Below are 25,407 nucleotides of genomic sequence, written 5' to 3'. Positions count from 1 at the left end.
ATTTCAAGAGTTTAAAGCATTCGGGTACAATAAATTATACTCTTTGTACCATTTAGTAGATTCATTTTATTTTATATTTATACAATAAAGACCATGAAGTAAGGCAGCACAATATATCATTTCAGCATCTATATCTCAATCTGCAGGCCAGAGTGTGACTCCTTTTCAGCCCTGGAGTTTCAAGCCTTAGACCGGCCCACCTCAGTTCACGACTGACTAAATTATAATATTGTCATTTCCAATTCAGTTTATAATGACACTATCACCTCTTAAAAAAAAAACCAAAAAAAAAACAGCTGCTGTAGAGCTCTAAATGTTCAACAACCCTAACAGTATTATATGTTTTAACCATAAAAATAATAATAATTTACTCTGGTGAGGTTTAAACAAAGTGCTGACCACTGGACCACAACGGCGCTGTCACGATGGTGCCGTTGGAATAAAAATAGTGATGGCTTAATCTGTTTCCCCCCTTTTTAGATTTCTGATCAAGTTATGTCAGGTTTATTAAGGTAGTAAATCATCTGATTTTCATTGAGCAGGTGTAATAGTCATTAATATTAATAATTCGAATTCTTATATTCACTACGGTGCCGCTGTTTGGGGTCGAATGATAGTTACATCATCATTAACCTCAAGGCTGCATTTTGCTCACAGGGCTGCGAGAAAATAAATAAAAACAACGGAGCTGCGCAAAATGATGAATAAAAAGAGTGAGGCTATGGTCAAATAAATAAATGAAAAAAGTACGACTGCTGAGAGTGCAAGTAGCTAGGGACACCGGCCCTCGCGGCAAAAAATGGACCGTCCCACCGGAAATTCTCCCGGTCCTACCTATTAGCCAATCTGGCCTGTGCGAATCTGCAATAGTCACATCGCAGGATCTGCAATGTTGAGTTAGGATTGTAATTAACCAGAAAACACAGATTTTTTTTTTTAGGCCTGCATGTGACTATGCAAGATTTCAAGCAATTGTAAACTATTTGGGCACTAGACATGATAAAATGTATAGCTTTAACATAGAATAATTGCATTTAATCATTCCTACAATAAAGACTAGTCAGCATTTAAAGTGGATCACCTAAGTTTTTCCAATTTGTCCTGAGACAAGAATGGATGTTGTTTAATAGTTTCATGAAAAGTTTTATTGTTGTTTTACATTTGATCATTTAATTTTGTGCATCAATATACTGTTAGATTCTCCAGAAAAATATAAAGTACTGTTTATTTCATTTGTATCTATGTTTTTATTAATTTATGCTCGTAATATGTTTATTATATTTTATGCAAGTACAAAATCATCACAATCCTTTTGATAATGTGAATTCTTTCCAAATAGAGTTATTATACATTGTGATATGAATAAAATTTCACAATATGACTATCACAGAAAAACAAAATATCGCAATGTCAGTTTTTTCCAATATTGTTCAGCTCTACTATGTAGTCTTATTTTACATTTGATTATATCACTTTTGTATCTAAAAAAAACTATTTTTAGACAGAAAACCATAAAGCAATGTTTATTTCACTTTTGTCTCTCTTCTATTTTGTCTTTGCTCTATTTATATCAATTTATATACGATTCACTTCCCTATAGAATCTTCCCAATCAACTCAATCAATCTAAATTAAGAACTTTTTCTAAATAGAACTACTTAAACCAAATTCTGTTCATACACTCAAACAATGACATCTGTTGTTTTTTAAACTACTTATTTAATTTGAGCTGAAACAGCACAATTCTTTAGTTGTTTTTGTGACCGCTTAATATTTTTTTACAAATTGAAGTGGATTGAACATAAAACAATTAAGTTAACTTAATTCGTATTGTTCCAACACAAATCGATTGTGTGTAATTCAGCATGTTTTACAATGTATCACAATATATATTACATAAAAACAATATTGTATATGTCAGATTTTTTCAGTATTGTACAGCCCTACTACATCCAAAATTGCTAATGTTTCTGACACACACATACACCCACACACAAATTAATTATTGTGAGGCTTCCACTTTTCAGAAACATTCATTTTGCTTGCTGTTGTAGGTTTCCAAACATCCACACAAATGAAATAAATGTTTACAGTTAGCGGTGTGGCAATAATCCCAAAGGAAGCAGTGAAATCTGCCAGAAACTACCGCTTTCAGTGAAGTGACTAACAGTGCTTGTGGCATCTCAAAGTCATCAGTTTTCTGTGTTTGATTTCTCAATTTCTCTTGTGCAGCTCAAATAAATATCAATGCCACAGTGTTTACACACAACTTTTCGACGAAGTGAACCTACAAATGGCTTAATTATATTTTGTGCTGACTGCACATTAAACTGGTATCAACAAAGGGATTGTTTGATCTTTTTTTTTTCTGATTTGGTCAGACTTGTGTTGAAAACATTTCTGAATTGAAGATGCCTCTCTAAACCTCCTATTGTAGAAACTAATTCAGCACATTCATGGTTTTTTGAGGACTTGGTTTTAGGCAAAGACCAGATGTTTTCAAAGGAATAGTGACTGAAGAGAAATGTAAACAACTCTTGTTTGTGTGCTGTTACACTTGTTGTCTATAAGCCCACTGCATGTTTGCATGCAGGAAGTCCTCCAGCTGCAGTCGCACTCGCTGCCCTTAAAAATGTCCAGCATGTTTGAGTTGTTAATGTCTTCGTTTACACCTGCTCACAAGTGGACATAAATACACTGTACATAAACATCTGTAAAGAATTTACAGTGAACTTTTTTACAGTTAAAATACAGTAGACACATTTCTAAATTTACAGTAAACTACAGTATTTCTAACACACCATCATTTGAAGTTTTAGCGTCTACATTGTATCTTTGTATAACACAGGAAAAAAAAATAAAACGTTAAAAGCAGGTAGTGATGATAAAGTCACATGACCAAATGTCATCACAAACAGCTTATCCACAAGCAGAGAAACATAATGGACCCTTTTCACACAGACACATCATTACGTTTTTAACGGTCATCATAATCCTTAAAGTCCTTCAGTTTTAATATTTGGATTTTTTTTTTTAAATTGTATGAACATTTATATGCATTTATGTATGTATTACATAATCACACTTGCGTCAAATAACAACAACAACAAAAAAAAACGTATTACCGCTTATGCGAGGTGTTCTAATGCAGAGCCTATGGGACTGAGAGTAAATTTGACGTTATTCTCTCCTCTGGCTGTCATTATCAGACTTGCGCTATATTTTACTTTTTTCTAAAAGTCTTTATAAGATCATTGTGGTGTTTTTCTTTATTATTTTAGCAAATAGGGTTGTGAAAAAATTGTTTTTTGTATTCTCCCATTCACTGCTCTCTAAGTTTACCCAATCATGACACCTTCCACTACTGAGGAACCCAGAAATGTGAAAAGGGTCTATAATGTGTAGAATGTGCTCAGTGTTACTAACAAGTTACAACTAGCATTCCTAACAAGTAATGACAATAAACAATAAACATTATTTAGCAATATTGGCCTAGATATAGGCCCTGTTTACACTAGTGCGTTTTAGTTTGGAAACGCGTAAGTTTTGCTACGGTTACGCCATCCGTCCACACTACGCCGGAGTTCTCGAGCGCCGAAAACGGAGCGTTTCGAAAACGCTGGAGAGGCCGTTTTCATTCTGAAACGCTGCTGCTCCGTCTCAGTGTGGATGATGGAAAACGGAGACATCTGAAAACGGAGGCGGGGCTGCAGACATTCGCCTCTCTGATTGGGGCTTTTCCTCAATATTAAGTAGCCTAACACACAGTTCAGTCCTGAATCTTCTCCGTGTAAGTTCAGACTTCGCAAGTTTGATCAAGGCTGCAGTCTCTTCTTCTCAGTTTGATATGGAAAACATACCGAGGACACGCGTCAATCTTCAAAGGGAACAGTGTACTTCATAACTTCATTCACATCACCCTGGCTACGTTGTTTCACTTTCTCAACAATAAAATGTAAACATGATATAAGGAAGTGCCTATTTTCATTTTAATATTAAAAACTAAACAGACAGCAGAAATGTTGAGGCGTCGTGCAGCATAATGAGCATCATCTTCACTGTCTGGATATTTATAACAAAACGGAGCCGATAACACCTGCCTCCTTTCAATTTCAGTGAAAATACGAAACACAGCCTCTCTTTTGCTGAATATCAGTTTTAATAATCGATAATGGCCATTATAAAAGTATAACATACAATAAGTTTATACATTATAGGAAATAAAGGCAAGCGATCAGTCAATATACAGAATAGGCTACGTGGTTACATTAATCATTAACTTATCTTTGCGCTCAGCCAAAACACGTTACCTGAGAACAAGTAATAGATTCCAATGACCAAAGTCAGGGAATATGTCGTTAGATAAAGACAACAAGATGAATGAAATATCACGTTTAATAAATATAGTAAGATTTGATCCAGCGAGAGATGCTTGATGAGAAGTCCGACTAGCAGAGCTCTCATCTGGGTAGATGGGCTGCAGCGCTTGCCAAAGAGTGTGTGTGTGGTCACGTGATGTGCGTTTTCAGCGTTTTGGTGTGGACGGAGAGCAGTTCAGAAACGCTGGGTAAAACGCGAGTGTGGACGCGGATCGTTTTCATTCTAAAACGCCGTTTTAAAACTAAAACGCACTAGTGTAAACGGGGCCCGATATAACTGATGAGAAAAAAACAAAACAAAAGAACCATATTGTCAAACAAAAAAAGTGAATTGTCATGCAGGGATTTCTGGGGAAAGTCTATTTTAGGTTATTCACTGTACTGTATATATTACATGAAAAACTTACTGTTTACCAGGTAGCAAGCACTTTTACAGTTTTTTTTACTCTTAAAATTAGTCATTTTGCATTTACTTTTTAATTTTAGCAGACACTTTTATCCAGAGCGGCTTAAGTGAAGTGATTTTGAGCATGTCCACTTTTGACCAGTTCAAAAGATGGTCTAAAACGCATTGATTGAATTTCTTTTGTAGAGCAAACACTCATGTGTTCATATGTCGTAGTTGCCATCCACATACTTTGCATTAGTTTGCTAGTAAACTGTATAATATGAGGTTATTCATTGAGTAGTCCTTGAACATTTCACTGGGCCCTCCTGCAAAAGTAATGTATATTTATATTTAATAATTTGGCAAATGTTTTTATCCAAAGCGACTTACAAATGAGGACAATAGAAGCAGTCAAAACAAACCAAGCAGTCCAAGTTAGTTTAACACCTTACGTGTAACATGTTTTGATGTCAAGTGAGGTCTGCTGTTGACAAAAATATACCTGCTCTGTTGTTTCATTTGAATGGTTAAATAATAGCTGCTCAGGTCGAGTTGAGCAGGTCAATCCACCAGTGGGAAACAGGAAAGGTAAAAGTCAGTGGCTGATGTTGCCACACTTTGTTGTTCACTTGCAGAACAAGATTCTGGAAAAACACATAAGCCTGAAATATTTCATTTACTGTAGGTAGAGTGGTGCAGAGTAGGGCTGCACGACTCTGGGTAAAAGGAGAAATTTTTTTCAATTTTCTCACAATTTTGTAGATGTAAAATAAATGTATAAAAACGAGTAGGCTATTATTATTGTTATTTCTCAAACATACGGTAAAACAACAAGAATAATATTAGGCCTATGTGTAGGTCTACTGTTGGTTAAAATGGTAGAATGACTAGACTTTAAACTGGTTCTGGTTGTTAATTCACAGTAAAGCGATTAGATCAGAATACAAGTATTCAAAATCCTGAAGTTGAATTATTATGTTTGAGACATATGTTTGTCATTTGTCATTGACAACATTATTAGACCATTATTTTCACTGGTAAAATGAAACCTTTGTCATTACCAGTTTCCCTGCTGCATTATATTCAACGTACGTTACATAGGCTAGAGTAGTTATTCTGACCCAGTAAACGTTTATACTCATGCACAACACTTTGTGTTCGCTATGAAAGAAAAAACATATCAAAGGCTTGTCATATTCATAAGTCTAAAATGTGACATGATTATTTAAATGATGTGCACACTTTCGGTTTCACTTTCACCTCCAAGTGTGCTCATGTCATGGCTGCCGTCACTTTGAGATAAAAAAAAAAAAAAAACATACGTTCAAATCATACTTCCTGCGCGGCTCCTAAACGATCGCTCTGTGCAACAAACTGACCGTTATTTACAACTTTATTACCTGTTATTCACAGCATATGCAGATTCTGTTCACGTAAAGTAGCGGGCACACTCACCTCTCGGTTTGTAAACCAGCAGTCTATCAGCTCACGTGTGATTTCACGGCCGCGAATACATCATTACATTAAGACAGAAATTACATTTTGGGGTGAATTACACCTTATAAATACAGTATGTGACACTTTTAACTCCATTTGGAGGTGTCCATGTTGTTGAGCAGCGTATGTAAAACAATAAAAAGCCCGCCTTTATGTTTGTCTCCCGACATATTGAAAATATAATTGGCTGAATCGTAGAAAAGCTGAATTAGGATCGTGCGAGGGATGAATCGAGATCAAAATTTGTATTTATTTATTTTGTACAGCCTTAGTGCAGAGTCAGTAGTTATTTTGTAGGCAAACAACAGGACTGGCTCTTGGAAATCATTGCAAATTAATTGTAATCTTTGTTACAGAAACTCTTGCTTCCACATTCTGGATCCTTTTACCATTATTTAGCCAACTGTTATATCCAAAGTAACTTACAATAGCTGGGCTTCCATCTTAACGTGAAGCAAACCTTTTCAAAGTACAAAAGGAAAAATCACAAATGCAAATTAGTTCTTTCCATCTAGTTTGTTGAGTAAATGATCGTATTAGTAACGTACTGTACATTGTAAAAAAAAAAAAAAAAAAAAAAAATTAATGAAAAGGTTTATTTGTGGTAATTAGGTGCATTTTGGGACCTTTTATGCTGTATTAAGTATTTTTGATGTTGAAAGTTCCACTTTGCAGGTTAACAAAGTGACTTTGATTGACATTTTTGCAGTTTGAAACCATATTTTTTATAGAAAATAATATAGAGAATTAAGTCTCTGTAAAATAACAGAAAAAAAGAACTGGCAGTTTATTACCTGGTACGTAATTTAAAACGCCCACCAAGACAGTGTATCTTTCAATATCAAACTTTTAAAAAGGTAATTAAAAAGCACTTTTAAAAAACTCTTCAGTATTATAAGTTTTTGGATGAATGCATAAATAATAAAAAAACATGAAACTTTCTGTAAAATCTGTAAAACCGCAATGCGATCATGATGGTTGCATATGTGGGTGTAATTGCTGCACCAGAATTTATTTAGTAAATTTGTTTCCATCTCGCATTATTTGCATTAACTCCCTTTTCCAAGCTAGCCCAAAACCACTTCATGTTAGCGTAAATATTTTTTGTGAATTAAGTGATTTGTATTTTAATTTGTCATTTTCTTATGCGATACATCATAATGCACATTAATATTATAATGCACATAATACACAAGGTGATGAAAACCCAGCTTATGACGAAGGGATCAAGCGATTCATAGTAAAAAGACAGTTCTCACGTCAAGGGCTGCTAATACATGGCTATTTTGAAACACAAGCTATAGTAAGGAAGAATTTAGTTTATTTTTACTTTGATGTTAAGTGTTTATGGAAAAGATGCTTGCTCAGAAGATTGTTGAAGATTGTTGTTCAGAAATCTGTATGGTATTTCCACCAGTGAGGAACAGTGAATAAAACGGTTCTGGAAAGTGATGTAGAGCCTATTTGTTATGGTATCACGAGGCGGTGCTTACATTCTAGCCAAAGACTTCTGGAGGGGAGCTTGATCTGTAGAAATAAATGAAAGTAAGTGGGTGCAAAACCTCTGGCTGTTTTGTATGCAAGTATCAGAGTTTTAAGTTTTGAGATTTTACAGCAGATGACGGAGGACTAGCTAGGAGAGGATTACAACAGTCCAGTATAGAAATTACTAATGCTTGGACTGGAAGCTGTGCCGCCGACTTAATGAGAAATGGTCTGATCTTTCTAATGCTGTATAGTGCAAACTTGTGTTGTGTTTGCAGTACAATGCTTGATAGGTCACTGGTCATCAAAGATCATCCCCAGATTATTTACTTGGATCTGTCACAGTCATTGCAGTACTCCAAAGTATTATTTTAAGATTCATGTTTTTGAACCTCATGTAAAGTTTCCATACATTTTAAGTAGTTTAAATAGATACAAATATTCTCCCCAGAAAACCACAAAGCACTGAATGTTTCACTTTTTATCTTTGCTGTTGTATTAATCTATGCTTTTAAATTGTTTGTTATATTTTATGCATGATTCACAACCAGAACAATCCCTAATCAGTCTAAATTAATGAATTATTTTCAAATAGAGCTATTAAAGCTATCTGATACAATTGCATTCATATTGTAATGCATATTGCAGAAAAACAAAATATTGCAATGTCACATTGTGCAGCCCTAATGCCTAATTGTCAGTTATACATGACTGTAACCTTCAGATTTCTGCTTTCGATTAATGCCATAATTAATTAATTGACTATATATATATATATATATATATATATATATATATATATATATATATATATATATATATATATATATGTGTGTGTGTGTATATATATATACATATATATATATATATATATATATATATATATACATACACACACACACGTATATATATATATATATTTTATATATATATATATATATATGTGTGTGTATGTATATATATATATATATATATATATATATATATATATATATATATATATATATATATATATATATATATATATATATATATATATATATATATATATATATATATAAACACTTATGATGTATGTTTTATGAATGGAACCTTTAACATGCAATTGAAATGTTTTTGCCTAAATATTATTGTTCAAATGTAATGACTGTCCTCTTCAATGTGTGATGTTGACAGAGGAGAGGAAAAGCGTAAGCTTAAGCGAGCTGCCCCAGGGAAATCCTCTGCTTCACTAAGCAGCTTGGTCCTGCTCCACAGCTGGGGTGTCATTGTTTTTATAACGGCGTACATTGAAAGGCTGGATGTGAATCACCATGACCCCTCAGTGTATGCTGAGAACGAGGATCTGTGCTTGTTTTTTAACGAGCCTGTGTTTCTGAGCTGTCTGCCTGGAACAGTATCACCAGTAAAGCCACATCTTTCTTAGAGAGTGAGAGGGAATATTTTGTGTTGTTTTGTGGTTCTTCTTTTTGAAAACGGTAATCTAGAGTTAGTTGATTTGTCCAATATTGACAAAATATATGTTTCCATTTTAGACCTCATAAGACTAAAATAAGACCTAAATAAGACTGTGCAGATAACCAAAGTAAAAGTACTATTTTAAATGCGTAGTTAATACAATCAGAAATTGCTGTTTAATTTACTTTTTTTACTCAAGTCAAACAATACAGAAGATTATTAGTTAAAACTAGTCCTGGATAAATCATAAAATGCAAGTCATCTACTACTGTTGAGGTAATTCAGTATAAAGAGGCAAAACCAAATTAATACCTGTGGCTCCTGATCATACTTTGAGGTCTTACTCAGCAAAATTAGTCTGTGCAAAACAAAACAGTTCTTATCTTTAATCCACAGCCTTGGCAAATGAGCATGTTCATGTTAGCGTGGAGCATGAGTTTCCTGTCACTGAAGGAAGTATGTCAAACCTTGGGAATAATTGAAAAGCCAGTCATTCTAATTAAATAACCAATGCAACACACGTGTTCTTCCTGTGCTTTGTAAACAAACATCATCGGCTCACATGTGCATTTGTGCCTGTACATAAGTCATTATCAGTGTTGGGTGAGTTACTTTAAAAAAAGTAATTGATTACAAATTACTGACTACTGGAAAATTGTAATCTGATTACATTACTAATTACTTAATGTAAAAAGTAATCAGATTACTAATTACTCTGAAGTTACTTTTAAAACATATAAATTATACCTATAAAAATACAAAATAAACTGCAGCTCTTTCAGTAATTTAATATTAACTGTAAAATATTATAATAGATTGATCACAGCAGCTTGACATATTCAAAAGACTTGAAGAGTTCACCCAAAATCATCTTGTTCCACTTGTTCCAAATCTTAAAAAAAAAATTTTATTAACATTTTTTTTTTCCACAAAAAAAAAGCATGTAGAAGAAAACTGGATACCAGTAACATTGACATCCATATTATAAAAAAGCACTGCGGTGTTTGGGTGTTTTGTTTGTCTGAGGTAATTATTCTACTGAAATCTGTATATTCCTTACAAAACCTGAAGCTGATCAGTCAGTTCTTGTCACGTTATTCGAGGTGTGCCTGAAAAATGCGAACACGCGCAATAAGCACTCTGAATATGTGTGCGCAAGCCGTGCACCTCCATTTGAAATAACAAACTTGCGCATGCAAAAGATGCAGTATATGAACGGCCCCATAATTAGCTATGCTTCTCTTCAAATTGAGAAGATACCTTCACTCCCGATTCTGCACAAAAATAAAATTTAGCCTGTTTAGGCTGAGCTGGACCGCTGTGTTTTTAGGCACCGGTGTCCTCCTTGGTGATGAGTATTGTCATGCAATGATTTCTGTTCAAGTGCTTGAACAAGTTGCTGGTCATGTTAAAAACAGTTGAAAGGTCTTTAGGGACTGGACATTGACTGAATTTCACAGCAATATTTTGGTTTTTACGCTCGATGAAAATCGTAATGTCTGTATTTCCACTTGAAGCAACCACTCTTGTCAGCAATCATTTCAGCTTGTGTTCTCCAGCAATTTAAAAGTGCATGCTTATTAACCGACGGTGCTGCGAAAAATGGGATTTAAAATAATATATTTTTTTTCTTCTAAAAGCTGTATTTGTAACGCAAGTAACGCAATTACATTGACTTTAGTAAATGTAATCAAATAACACAAATTTAAAATGTAATTTGTTACATTACTACAGTACGTTCCCCAAAAATATTCTTAGAATACAGTAATGCGTTATTGTGGAACATGTTACGCCCAACTCTGCTCATTATGGAACAGGAAACTAGCGCCTGTTATGAATGTTTAGGACTGTTTGCTGAGACTGTGGATAAAAGCTAATTATGTTGTAAATGTTTGCTACATTTGCATTCGTTCATTTAGCAAACACTTTTATCTAAAGTGATTTACAAATGAGACAATAGAAGCAATCAAACCGGTGAATACAATATAAGCTATAAACAAATAATCTTCAGTTTCTTGCACAGACCAATCTTTTTTTTTTAAGGCCTAAAGTATTACCAAGAGCCTTGGGCTTTAATTTTGTTTTGCCTTTATATGTTTTTAATTTACTCTCTTTAAACTAGTAGTTGTAAAATAGCCATTCATTCATTTATGAATCATCAAGGACTAAAAAATTATTTGATGGAAAAAAATGGTCTGTTTCACCTTGGATGATCTTGGGTTAGAATCTCTGTAAAATGCAACCTTATTCCAATGAAGTTTATATTTAATTATGCCCTGGTGTAAAAATATAACTGTGTTAGGTTAAAAAATGCTGTGAGCTCATGTGTAGTAACCCATTGATATCACTAAATGAGGTCAGTCTTTGAGATTCAAATTTTGTCCTTTGGTTAGAAGGAGGAAGGAACGCCTCCTGATTTGCTTGTGCCTGATCGGAATTGATAATTTTCATTGTTTATCTTTTGCCAAACAACAAAATGCCCACTGTCCTCCCGCTTGTGCTCAGAAGTGCAACTTAAAACCAAACGCATTTCTAAGAATTTCCACTTCACTTCAATACAAATGTTATAAAAACTTTCATAAATGCCTCATCAGAGTCTCTTTGTACTTCTTCAAATGCATTCACTGTCTGTCTTCGTCTTGGTTAAAGGTGCAGTTCCAGAAGATCCAGCAGCTCCGTCTGTCGCAGAATCGGGCACAGTACTACGGTGGCTCGCTTCCCAACGTCAACCAGATAGGCAATGCCAGCACTGATTTCCAGGTACCCGACTTGCCCTCCATCTACCTATCCAAGTCTTCTAAATCTGTCCAGCTAGTCATGTTCATTTAGGAGTAGATAAGCAGCAGCCATATACTCTGCTTTTCTACCGTCAGATAAACAATGTCAAGAGATGGTAATTGCAAACCTTCTCCTTAAAAAACACAAAGAGTGTGTTTGTACCTACCTCTTAGTGTGCCCTCACTTTGCCTACTCCTTCAGTACACGGCAATCCCCACAAGTACACTTGATACAGCGGTGCGCTCCAAGAGCTGGAGAACTGTATCTGTGTCTTTCCCCTATGGAGAACAGTGTTGTATACCTTCAGGTGAAAGTGCTCTTGTTGCTGCGAATAAAGCTTCTTTGAGACATCGAGCAGTGATCCCTACTTTTTGTGCGCCGTGAGAAACCAAACCTAGAGAGGTAAAAGCACTGCAGAGTGTACTGAATTCACCTGGGGATAATGGTGGCACTTTGAGTACTTCAGTTATGTGTGCGTGTGTGTTTTGCATGCTTTACACTAAAGTCCTAAAATATGAACTGATAATGAACTTTTCATTGACAGTTTTCATGCTGTTACTATTAAACGCATTTTGATAATGGTTTCTCCACAGGGGACGTTTCCCTCAGGCCTGGACTCTGTTCGAGGAACCAGACACCATGGTCTGGTGGAGAGGGTCCATCGAGACCGCAATCGGATCAACTCACCGCACCGCAGGCCCATTGACAAGCACGGACGGCAGATATCCTTTAAGTTCAATCTTGTGGAGACCTTTGTTGAGGAAAAAAATGCCTTATTGCCTGTGAGGGTCTTTGCTTTCGTTAGAAGATGCATCATCATCATCATCATTATTATGAGCTCAGATTATTGTCTGTGTTTGTGTGTCATACTTGTTGACCTTTGCTCATGTGGGCAGCTTTTTTGAGGCTTCAGGCTACATGATGATCCTTTATGTATTGATATTCCCGCTGTTGCACTGTGGGTGTGAATGAGTGGGTAACTGCTACAACCTGCTGTTTTCTCCCCGCTCCTCTTTGGGTTTTTTCTTCCTCTGAGAACCATTCAGAGATACCTCATTAGTAGGTGATTAGCAAACCTTGCTGCCATTCAACTTGCACATTCTGCCGCTAGTTTTGCATTCTTTCAGCACACAAGTTGATGAAGTCACTGGCTACGCCGGCCCAGCCGGTCTTTTATCCTCCTCGGTTGTGCAGTTGATGGATTTCTTTTATTAATTTTTCAGTGGTTGTCTGTAAGCTTAATCGTCTGTGGGCTCAAAGATAATTTCAGTCTGCAGATTTAGCTTAGTGCTAAAGATTAAATAAAAAAGGCCCTAATGCTTTCTGAGTTGCCATGTTGTTTTGAAGATGTGTAGGGCCTGAATGGTCTTTCACTGCTGTAGTTTAGATTTTTTTCTTGGATCTTTTGAAGCCGCACAGAGGTTTTGGGAATTGAATTGAACATCGAACCAGAGCAAGAAGCTACTCCATAGTCATTAGTAGTGGGATAGTTTGGGAATTGTCCACTTGCTCTGATGCTGTGCCATACAGACAGACAACAAAGACATGTTACGGAGACAGAAGAAAAAAAAAAGCGTGGCACTGTTCAGTTACGTAAGGGCTTTGAATGATGTGTTCAAAGTAATTCCACACGGTGCGCCACGACTGCCCTTGTTCTTTGAGTGGGAAAAAAGGCATTTGTGATGGTGACCGCAGTCATGCTGAAAACAGCAAGACCTGTTTGTCAGAATCCTGGCGACTCTGCTCTGTGAACTGAGCCACTCCCTCCCCAAGAGCTCAAGATATTCAGGCGTATTCTCACGGGTTTCTCCAGAGTCCCCAATGATTTCCTTCTTTCTTTACCACCTAGTCTGTTTTTATTGTTTCGGTGTTGATCGTTTCAAAGACAACCAGAAACAAATGTCAGCAATAACGCAAATCAAAGATGATTATTTTAATGAGTACTTTGTTAGCTGGGCTATTATCTTCTTTAAAAACCCTTTGCTCTAGGCTTAAAGCTTCAGTTTTTTGTTGTTGCTTTCAGGTTGATATTCCTGTCTCTCAGGCCTGTGAACGACAAGGCTTGCTAACACTCATTAATCTATTGCACCTTCCAGATTTCCAACCTGTCAGTGATGCATCATTTTTGCTGTCTCTCATAAGGATTTGATCAACTTTGGTGCATAACTCATCCTGCACACTCGAATTGATGATTTTACATGTACATTTTTGCATTTGCTTTTTCTTTTAAAGCAAATTGTTAGCAAGTTCATGCAACCCAGGACTTTGGTTTTGGCATCATCATTCTCTTTGGGCTGTACTGTTTAATCTTCTGCTTTTAAACAGTGCACTCTCTTTTTTTGGTAGTGTTGGCATGCTCTCTTATTAAAAGCATCTTTGAGCAGATTTTTCATTCCCCACCCCCCGCCCTACCGAGCAGTAGTGGGTTCTGATCTGTATTATTTTTGGCCGTAATTCAAGTTTATTTTTGTGAGGCAGATATGTTTCGGGATTATTTTTATATTCCCTGCTGTTTTCTTCAATGATCTTGCAACTCTGTCTCATTGAACCTCATGGCCAATTAATACGTCTGTGTTGTGTCTACACTGTAGGTCTGGCTTAGGGCTCGTTTATACTTCTGCGTAGAGTGATCGGTGTGACCCTTGGTGCCTGCCTTGCACATAGCCGTGCATTTATACTTCTGCATGCTGTTTGTGTTGCTTTTCAATAGCACTTCCGAAACGCTAGCTGGCAGTGGGATTTTATGTTGCTCAGTGTCAAGTTTCTTTGCGGATGTTTTGTTTTTTCTGAATGCTACCTTAATGTACAAGTAGCTAAAACTCTCATTCAGAGGTGGGAACCGGCGGAACATTAATCATAAGGTAAACGCAAAACAAAAGTCTCAATCTAGAGCTACTTCATGGCACTCAGCACTTGTTTATGTGTGGCTCTCGGTCCTGCCCACATGGCTCACAGCTACCAAACCGACCAGTCACAGAGCTTGCACTAAGCTTCGTTGCGGCGTGTAGTTACATTTTTTGAGAGGTGGGTGTGCGTTAACCATGACGAGGGCTCTGCGACCACGAGAAGGCTGCGCCGAAGCATGCGCTTGACGCAGAAGTATAAATCAGCTTTTAGCCTTCACACAGTTGCATCCTCTTTGTTGTTGCATCTGTGATTAGCTGGCCTGATAGCAGTGACCAGTGTGAAGGGGTCTGAGAGCCATGGGAGCAGAGAAAGGCCAATTGGCGGAGTTTTTAACAAGTCTTGAGTCTCACAGATGGATACATTTGTTTTGTTGGTTTAACAACTTTAGTCATAAAATAATGACAGCTTCGAAGTCTTTTTTTACACTGAATGAGTGTGAGTTAAGCTATTTTTCCAGTAGCATTGCGTGATTTCCACTGTAGTCAAAATACTGGGAAAGAAACTCAACACGCTGGAACATAGAACTGCCTACTAGCATTCAGAAATATAGCTGCTCACAACTATGTCGCTACATACAAGGTATGCGCCTTGGGATACAGCGATCACTCGATGCAGAAGTATAAATTAGGCTTTAGTGTATGTGGTGACCTTAAAGAACAAGGTCTGTGTCAAACTTGATTCAGAGATATGCACTTGAGTCAAAATGTAAGAATGATTAATTTCCATGTATTTCAACAAATGAATCGTATTTCCATGTTACTTGCAGTTGAATTAATATCACAAAGTATATTATTTCTCATACTGTTTTCTGTAGAATGTCATGCTCTTTCTAAGCTAATATATATTTTTTTATTGAATAGATGAAAAAAGTTTTCTTTTTTTCTTGATTATTCTATCTACATTGTAAATTATAACTATAGTTCTGTATGTATACCAAACAAGGCTATAAGTAAAGATTATTTGAATCTTAAAAAGAAACAAGAAAAATTTAAGAACAACATTACAATTTAAGTAATCTGCTCGAAATACATTAATACAATACAATATTCATTCATTCATTTTCTTTTAGGCTTAGTCCCTTTATTAATCACCACAGCGGAATGAACCACCAACTTATCCAGCATATGTTTTTACGCAGTGGATGCACTTCCAGTCGAAACTGATCACTGGAAAATACAATACCTCAAGTAATACATAACTTAAAGGATACTCCCGATCAGTTTTATTTGTATTTCTTGTATGTTGGAAAGACAAAACTTGTTACATTTAGTTACTCAGTTTACTTTCTGTACTATAGTAACAAACATAACTTTAATTGGGCAGGAACTTATTTCATTAGTTCCATTAACACTGTAGTTAAAGCAGGGTCTTTGCTTTCAGGTAAATCAGGAAAATACTGGGGTAATTTTATAATTGGTTGATGGTTGGTCTCTTTTCTTCCGTCTTTTATAAATACAGTCGGCCTTGGATTGCTTTTAAAAGGATAGTTCACTCACTTTTTTTCTGTTGAACACAAATAATATTGTAAAGAATGTTACCTGTAACCATTGACATCTACAGTAGGTGTAAAACTAGCCATGGTGAGAATTTTTTTTTTTTTTTTTTTTTTTTAGGTGAACAACCCCTTTAAGGCAGGGGTGACCAACCCTGTTGCTGGAGATCTAACTTCCTACAGATTTCATTTGCAACCCTGACCAAACACACCTGGCTGTAATTATCAAGTGCTGCTTCAGGTCCTATTTAATTGGTTCAGGTGTGTTTGATCAGGATTGGAGCTGAACTATGCAGAGCTAAAGCAGAGCTGCATTGGAATTTAAACGTACTACTCGGCTGTTAGAAAAGTACGCTCTGTACAGTATGTATGTATAAAGTAAGAATGAAATTTGCTATATCCGCCATTTTGTCATGGTCACGTGACCTATCTGCGTCAGTTGCGTCGCTTCACTCCCATTCATGAATTCTCTCGCGGGGCATCATAGGATAGCACAGCGTGCATGGAATGCGCACTACAGAATCTCGCCGGAATTAGTAAGTCATCCGGGTATTTTTCGCATACTGTTTTTTAAATTCTATGAATTCATACATACTACTCGGCTCGCATACTGATTTTAGCGTACTGTATGAGTATGGAAGTATGCGATTTTGTAAGCAGCGTAGGTCTCCAGGAACAGGGTTGTTGACCCCTGCTTTAAAGGGGCTGTTTCTCAATTCCAAGAACGCAGAGAACAGACGTGCGTTCTTGTGAAGACCGGACTTGCCAAGTCACCTTGAAAGAACTAACTCGGGAAACCGCGAGAACAGAGAACACGTCCTGTGAGAAATGAGATTCTCTGGTCTTCCTGATGGTCCTGATTATTTAAACATTACAGCATTCAAACAATGATTAATTGTTTTTTTCCATTTTCACAGTATATACTATGCATAAAGACTTTACAAATATACGTTGCGCAATACAAAAAACAAAACAAAACAGACTTTAATACGAATTTCAGCAAATAAACACCCTTAATGTGTTTATGCCTTTATTAAGATTTTCATGGTGGTTTACATTCACCATTTCATTTAGGGAAACTCCTGAGATAAAAATATATCTCTGAACTTTAATAAATCTATGTAAAATGTTGCGCTTCCCACCTCCAGTCGCAATGACTTCTGAGAGGCCTAGAGCGAGTTTGGTGCTCAAGTCTGCATCCATACGTCCTCCATCAACAACACATCCAGGAAGTTTCACACATCCTCTGTTATTGCAGTCTTGAGTTTTGGAACTGAACTTTGGCAGTTGATGATGTTACATGAGAACAACGCTTAAGAACACACATTAAGAAACAGCCAGGGTCTTGAAACTCCTGAAATTAATTTCAAATGCATTAAAACATCTCACAAACGAGCACTTCAAATTAGCATCGAATGCAGCATATGATTATATGCTTACATACTTTTGTATTATCGTCACAACTTATAAATGAGTAGTCATTTGCATTTGAATATGTCAATAAATGAATGTGCTGTTGCATCGTACTCCCTTAAAGCATATATTCTGGCATTTATAGAAATCATCTTATCGGTTAAGCAGCTGTCAAGACTGGTTACACTCACAAAGTGAATTAAGGATATTCCTGGTAGATGACTAGCATTTAAACCAGTCAGAAGCTCTTACACAGCAAAAACAAACACTCACTTGAAATCTCTGATGTTTGATGCTTCTGTCATTGAATTGTTTCCTCTCATGAGTATTTAAAGTAAAGCTGTTTCTTATAGAATCAGAAATTGCTATCTTTCTCCACATCACTTTCTGTTAGAATGACACCGATTCGTATTTTTAACTTGGCTGGCAAAAGTGAAGCACAAACTCAAAATTAACCAGTAAAATGTACAGATGCTAAATTTCTATTGAGTGGGCAAGACCGATATTGGCATGAGGCCCAAAACTAGATTTGTTGTTATCATTAACTAATACTCAATCTGTTTAAATGCTTTTATAGAGCGGTTATAAAATATGATTATTGCATGGAACATTTTCAGTTACCAGTCAAACATTTTGAATTTGACTGTTATTATAAATGTTGACTATTCTAAATGTACTAAATCTACAAATGAAATTAGAAAATTAAAGTTGAATGAAAATCGACTCCAGACTATCCTCTACATCTAATCTAAATAAACAGAGACTCTAAATAAACATACTCCCACTAGGCTTTTCTCTTAATGTCTAAAGCATTTCATGCCACTCTAATTCTGCTGAGTGAGAGAATATGCGGGAGGATTCAAAGCCCAAATTTGCTTTCGCTCTGATTTTTTTTTTCTTTAAGTGCCAGATGTCCCTCACAGTGTTGGCTTGTTTTGCTAGCATTGATTCGGCCACGTCTGCCAAGATTATACTCTCTCATAAGCTTGCTAGCCAACTTAACGCTTACATGCTTCCTCTTAACCCATGTAGTTGCCTTCGAGCAGCATATATGATGCCAGATGCCTTGATCTTGCTTTGTATTTCTGGAATGATGTCCAACTGGAGGACGAGCGGTGTGGGTCTAGTGTGAAATGTCAGAGAGAAAGGTTAGCTCACCCACGCCATCCTGGAGCTTCTGAGACGAAGGTGCTGTCACAGCCACCCAGTCTCTCCACGCCGCTTCAGCAGCCATGGGCTAATTAGATTTTAGGAAGGATCCCTTGTAATCCAAGCCGTCTGGCTTATGTCATCATCGCTCTACCCCCCCACCCTTCCCAAGCCCAGTATCAACAACAGTATTTACACACAATGTCATTCCAGAAATTTCATACATATGATGCAGATCATAGACACGTATGGTCTTAAATATGAAGTGGCCTAAGATGGTTTTTTGCAGTGTGGCTTTATCTACTCTTCTTCTCATTGCTTGGTCATGATGTGTTGAGTCATGGTGCAGGTCACAGGGGTGGGCTGGTGGTTAAAGGTTGGCATGAAGAGCTCAGTCTCGTATTACTGCAGCAGAACTGATGACTGGGTTTTCCAGAGCCGAGCAGATGTTGAGCAGAGAAAGATTCTGTCCTTCTTGCTGTCTTGTAAACCCACCCCTCCCCCCATGAGAGTCTTGGCACAGACGGACATGACGAGGCAACATTGTCAACATCGGACTGGGTCGAAGAAACAATGTTTATTCAAGGAGTTCTTCAGCTGGGCTGTTTTCTCTCCCTAATTCGTCTGACTTTTGTTTTAAGTGCTGAGTGGATTTGGAAAGGGAAAGTCATTTGTAAAGGGTCCTGTAATGAGAAGTTTATTGAAAATGAAAGCAAGATGTACAAAATCCAGTTTAAAATAAATTCTGCCGAAAGTCTTCATCAATCTTAGACTATGGTCAACAGAAAGGGATCTATCATTCACCCCGTGGTAGGCACGACGCAAGTGTTTTTTTTTTTGCTATTTTCAGACCAGCACATGTATCATTTTCATGTGCTGCGCCACGTTTAAATAGCAAATGTGTTTGCGTGCCCATGTGTGTGGTCTGAAAAAGAGCCGTGTTAAGGTGCATCGTTGGGGCATTGTGATTTTGAGGCAACTGAAATAGATTGTGCCATTAGCCACTTTCACACATACAGACCTTTCCGGAAAATTATTAAAATTCGTTCTGGCTATTTTCCAGAAAGAAAAGTTGTAACATTACCGGTTATTTGCCAGAATGCTGCGCTGTGTGAACACAGAAGGAAGAGTGCCAGAAAGAGTGTGCTGACGTAAGACGTCTGCTTTAACCAATCAGAACAGTCAAGATGCATTCACGTCCACGCGGTTTATGAAAATAAAAGCTTTTGAATATTTTCCCAGACAAATTTAGCTGCTAAAAGTTAGTCAGATAACATTTATGTAGAGTATTATTTTCATCTTAATGCCAACTGTGTAAATAATTATCATTGAGATGCTTAGTTGTTTGTTTATCTTCAACCTCTGCTTCCTTTAGTTGCTTGACGTGTCTCATGTGCCCTTGAGTGCCAGCACACGCACATATCATGTACATGTTGACATGCAAAAGTATTTCTCCATATGTTTTCATCGAAGTTGTTCACTATACTGATCCATCCACAGAATTTGTAATGTAGTCAAATGTTTACAAATACAAGCCCAGCCGTTTATAGGTCATTTCTGGTCAATGATGTCAGAATTCACCAGTATTTTGGATGAATGTGTGAATAGTGTTTTCCGGAAAATCTTTTTTTTTTCGCCTGTGATAACAGCACTTTTTTGAATTTACCGGTAAAGTCGTTCCTGAAATTTTCCAGATATTAACCGACATCACTGTGTAAAAAGGGGCTAATGACCAACTTAAAGCTGGTCTAAAGTTAATGGTGAAGTTTTAAAATGTTTTAAAGTGCGTGTTAGTGATATACAGTGGGTGGATCCAGAGTACATGTACACATTGCTTATTGCACACACAGGGATACGCAGCAGCACACAAACATATTTATTTCAAAAAAATTCAACCGTTAAAAGTAAAAGATTATTATTGTCTAAATAAAGCCTACACGTCAGAACGGATAGCTATTGCATGTATCAAAATTAGACCACCTACCTGTTTGCAGCAATGACAGATTACATTGATTTACGAATGTGCTATGTAAATAGATTCCATCATAGCACAACCACACCTCAAAAGCTGTGAACTTTAGACCATGTGCTTAGATTGTTAAAGTAGAACCCATAGTTTTTATTATTCTGGAAACATCACAATTTTAGAACCCAGCTGCATCATGTATGAGCAAATTCACTTTTACTTTGATCAATGATCAGCAGTTTATTTACTTTGATCAGCAGTTTATCAATGCTATGTTATGGGTTCTATATGTATGGCTTAGTTAATTTGTAAAAATTGCTGGCTGTTCATTTTCTATGGTGCTAAATCGTGTGCACTCCCTGGCTTAGGAGTTAAATTTCATTTTAAATTTGACATTAAGCTTTCCCCCTGAATACCACTAAATACAGGTAGAAAGAAAATGAATAACGCAGATTAATCTACTAATAAAGTTATAAAACAAGATCAAGTTTGTGAGCACGTTGTTTTAAATTACGCTAAATATTATTCTCCCATAGAGAACCATTAGTAGTTTAAATGCTGAATTTCATTTAATGCGTAACAAAGTGACACAAAGGACAAATTTATATTTCACCCAAAAATGACAATTTTGTCATCACTTACACATCCTTCACTCTTTCTTTTGTTAAACACAACACAAAGCTGAAGAAAGTTGGAAAAAGCTGCCATTGACTTCTGTAGTATTACAGTAATTTTGTTTCTACTGTGGTTGTCAATAGCTGCTTTTCCATTTATTTCTATTTTAAAATGAGAAATTTCTTTTTTTATGCTGTTATTGAATTCTTTAATGAATGATTGTTGATTGTACTTCATTTCTTTGGCGACGCAGTGGCGCAGTGGGTATTGCTGTCGCCTCACAGCAAGAAGCTCACTGGTTCGAGCCTCGGCTGGGTTAGTTGGCGTTTCTGTGTGGAGTTTGCATGTTCTTCCTGCATTCACGTGGGTTTTCTCCAGGTGCTCCGGTTTCCCCCACAGTCCAAAGACATGCGGTACAGGTGAATTAGGTTGGCTAAATTGTCCGTATTTTATGAGTGTGTATGGATGTTTCCCAGAGATGGGTTGAAGCTGGAAGGGCATCCTCTGTGTAAAATGCGTGCTGGATAAGTTGGCGGTTCATTCCGCTGTGGCGACCCCGGATTAATAAAAGGACGAAGCCGAAAAGAAAATAAATAAATAAATGAATGAATGAACTTCATTTCTTTTCCAGGTCCCTGATTTGTTTGCTTATAGTTTCAAATCTGGCTTGACTGTTAGCCTGAATGTCCTCACGTGTTAGCTTAGCTTCTCCTCTTTTATCAGACGAGGCATCTCCATCATCATTCTTGTTTTGTTCATTCCCCTTTGTTTGATTATTAGGAATTTTATGAGTCTTTATTTTGGTGCCCCCACTTAGTCTGAATACAAGTTCAGAATTTGAATTTTAGTGGTTGAACCTGTGTAGTTATCGGGAGCTGATTGTGTTTGCTGCCATTCATATCGACATTTTTTTTCCGCTGACTTTTCAACATTTTTCAAAATATATTATTTTGTGTTCAACAGTAGAAAAAAAAAATCATAAAAGTTTTAGAACCACTTGAGTGTGAGTAAATGATGAGGAAATATTCACTTTTCGGTGCGTTTATACATTGTACAAAATTTTTAAAGAGTAATTCATTGCTTTGCATTCATATTCGGGGTCATATGTTTACCTTTTTGTTGTACGCAATAGATTATTATTAGTGAACTGCATAATAATTTTGGTTGTTTTGACCTAAGGAGCCTAGCCACTGGAATATTTTTGGCTTGAGATTTCCGGTCTCATTTACATCCATTGACTTTTATACATTAAAAGCTTCTGGCTATACTGCTTGATGTTGGAGTGATATTTTCTTATGTTATTCTATTTTTTATGTATGGTTATGAGCACACTTGTTTGTAGAGCAAGTAGTTTGACCATTTTCTGCCTTTATTATTCAAGCATTTCTCCAGTAGGCAACTAAATCAGGAGTTTTATCACAAGGGTGTCCAAAGTCGATCCTGGAAGGCCGGTGTCCTGCTGATCTTAGCTCCAACTTGCTTCAATACACCTGCATGGAAGTTTATAGTATACCTAGTGAGAGCTTGATTAGCTGGTTCAGGTGTGTATTATTGTTTTGCAACATTGACCTGAGTCCTACATGTATGGAATACTGTTGAAGCTTTGCATCAGTATGATTTTCTTCCTCTTTTTTTTCCTTTAAATTTATTAACATTCTGTTTTAAAATTAATATAATTTTTTTTTTCAGCATTGATAGTTATAAATGTTTCATAATCAAATATAGACTTGGTGAACCTTCGAATGCCAGAACTTTTAAACTTGTTGCAATTGTTTGTTTTCTGATGACAAAAAGAAAACTATTTAAAAACATTAAATGAAATTAATATGCACTGAAAATTTGAATCAAGTAAAAACCTAATCTGGACAGATGGTAAAAAAAAATGTTATGAGAAATTAAAAGGTTTTTTAGATGTATTAATATCATATAAACAACAATTCAAGCATGTGTGTTTTTATAAAGGCTTCCTTAAATTTCCTTGACTGAACTTACGCTGAGAGCTCTCCGTATGGAACGATGTACCTTTCTCCTCCGCCTGACAACAGCTGGAGAAGGTGAGTCCTCTCTTTAAAACTCTTACGACCTCCACACACCCATCCACACATGTCTGCATTCATTACATACACTATTACATTCTACTTCATGCAGGATTTGATCATATCTCCTGTCAGTTTTAGGGCAGAGTGCAAAGATGATGTTATCTTGAAACAAAGCCGTGGTAGTGACATCAAGTGATGTTGCAACAGAGATCATGTCACATTAGAGGGAGTGTTAATGTGTGTTTTGCATTTGCATAGGCTATTCCCACAGATGCCTGAAAAGAAAACAGTAACGGCACATTTGTTTGTTTTTTTAGCATGTGGAAAATCCTCACCCGCAGCACTGACAGATAACGCTAGCAAAAGGTTAGATAACATGAAGCGCACATCTTTGTGTCATACTCCACTCTCAGGGAGGTTTTTCTGTGAGAACAAACGCTTGCACATTTGCCCTGCACACATTTCTCGGTTCAGCCCCGGTGAGGCGTAACCATTGGACGGTTCTCCTCATTTGTTTACCGAGGAGTGAATTGCAGCCAGTAATAAAAGGCTTAAGGAAGCTTCCCCTCATCACAGTCGTGTTTTGAATGGCGGTTTTGGCTGACGGCCAGTGTGCCTTCTTACCTGCAAGCTGCCTCAGCCTCCATGTTGACTTTGCGACTTGTAAAAGTTTCAGAGTCCACGCCCTGTGGCATTGTTTACACCTGAAAACTGGTTGGCCTGATCAGCTTTAGCGCAGCCTTCTGTTCCCACTGTGGCCAAGCACTGCTGTGACAGCCATATGCCATAGAGCGGCTCACAAACGACACTAGACTTTGTCTTGTGCGATTCATTGGTGTTAAATTGAAATGCAAATTTAAATTACAGTTAGTGCTGTTGAGGAAAAATACTTTTTTATTCACTATAATTTGCAATATGTTCACCAGGTGATACAAATGGATGGAGTTAAAAGGATAGTCATCATTTACTCACCCTTAACTTGTTGAACATAAAAGAAAATATTTTGAAGAATGCTGGTTGACCTATTGACTTCAATAGTAATTTGTTTTCCTATTATGGAAATCAATGCATTTGGGGAACTAGCACTCTTCAGAATATCTTATTTTGTGTTCAGTAGTAGAAAGAAACCCACAAAGCTTCAAAACTGCACAACGGAGATTAAATGATTGGTACTTTTCATTTTTTGGCTAAACTATCTCTTTAATCATTTTAGAATTAACCTGTTTGGCCATTCAAAAAAATTAATAATATATAAATAAATAAAGCCCTGCTAATTTATTAGAATATTAAATAATATATAATATAAATTATTCATAATGTAAAAATATAATAAATGATTAATAATAATGATGTCTATCTCCTGAATATGTTTTTGGCTGTTGAGCATTTATAACCTGCATACAACCTCAGTTTTGGAAATGAATGTGGCAAAATGCCACCAAAAGGAACAAGAAATTCAAGATAAGTGCAAAATAATTGAAGTGAAAATAGAAGTGAAGCCAAATGTGGCATTGCCTTTAGATCTGTGTAAACAGCAGCAAAGTGCAGATATAGTTTAGAAGATTCCCTTTGCAGCTTCAATAATAAAAATATTTTTTGATTTTGCATGTGTGCTTAATGGACCAATATGTTTCATCATATTGCCTGTTAATGGAAAAAAATTATTAACAATAACAATAATAATTATGTTAATGTAGGCTGCATCCAGCCATTTTTTTTTCTTTCTGCAGGTTGTTTTATTAAAGAGCTAGTAGACTATTACTGCTCAGAAGAGTGATTTATCTAATAGGGATGTAATGATGCAATTCAGGTTTTCATTTTTTATTGGATTGAAATTGAAGA

The 25,407-nt window shown here is 36.4% G+C and overlaps 1 protein-coding gene across 11 annotated transcripts in view; it reads left to right on the top strand.

Moving 5' to 3' along the window:
• Nucleotides 1-25,407, top strand: part of crtc3 (CREB regulated transcription coactivator 3) — a 100,398-nt gene that overhangs the window by 8,429 nt on the left and 66,562 nt on the right. For 5 of the 11 annotated variants that reach the window (XR_015496164.1, XM_087261828.1, XM_087261827.1 and 2 more), the window contains 3 exons: nt 11,856-11,966; nt 12,578-12,706; nt 23,519-23,580. Coding sequence is in view for 10 of the 11 variants with exons in the window: in XM_087261828.1 (XP_087117954.1) it covers nt 11,856-11,966; nt 12,578-12,706; nt 23,519-23,580 (302 nt within the window). In the remaining variant the exon portion in view is untranslated. Of the gene's footprint in view, nt 1-11,855; nt 11,967-12,185; nt 12,387-12,577; nt 12,707-18,237; nt 23,068-23,488; nt 23,581-25,407 lie in introns of those variants that run through there. The other 6 variants (XM_087261833.1, XM_087261830.1, XM_087261832.1 and 3 more) reach the window with 3 other exon arrangements.

This window comes from Danio rerio, chromosome 7 (assembly GCF_052040795.2).
Source record: "Danio rerio strain M-AB ecotype USA chromosome 7, GRCz13ab, whole genome shotgun sequence".
Taxonomy (NCBI): Eukaryota; Metazoa; Chordata; class Actinopteri; order Cypriniformes; family Danionidae; genus Danio; species Danio rerio.
The sequence above is the reverse complement of the archived record's forward strand: the minus strand, read 5'-3'. Positions and strand labels throughout refer to the sequence as shown.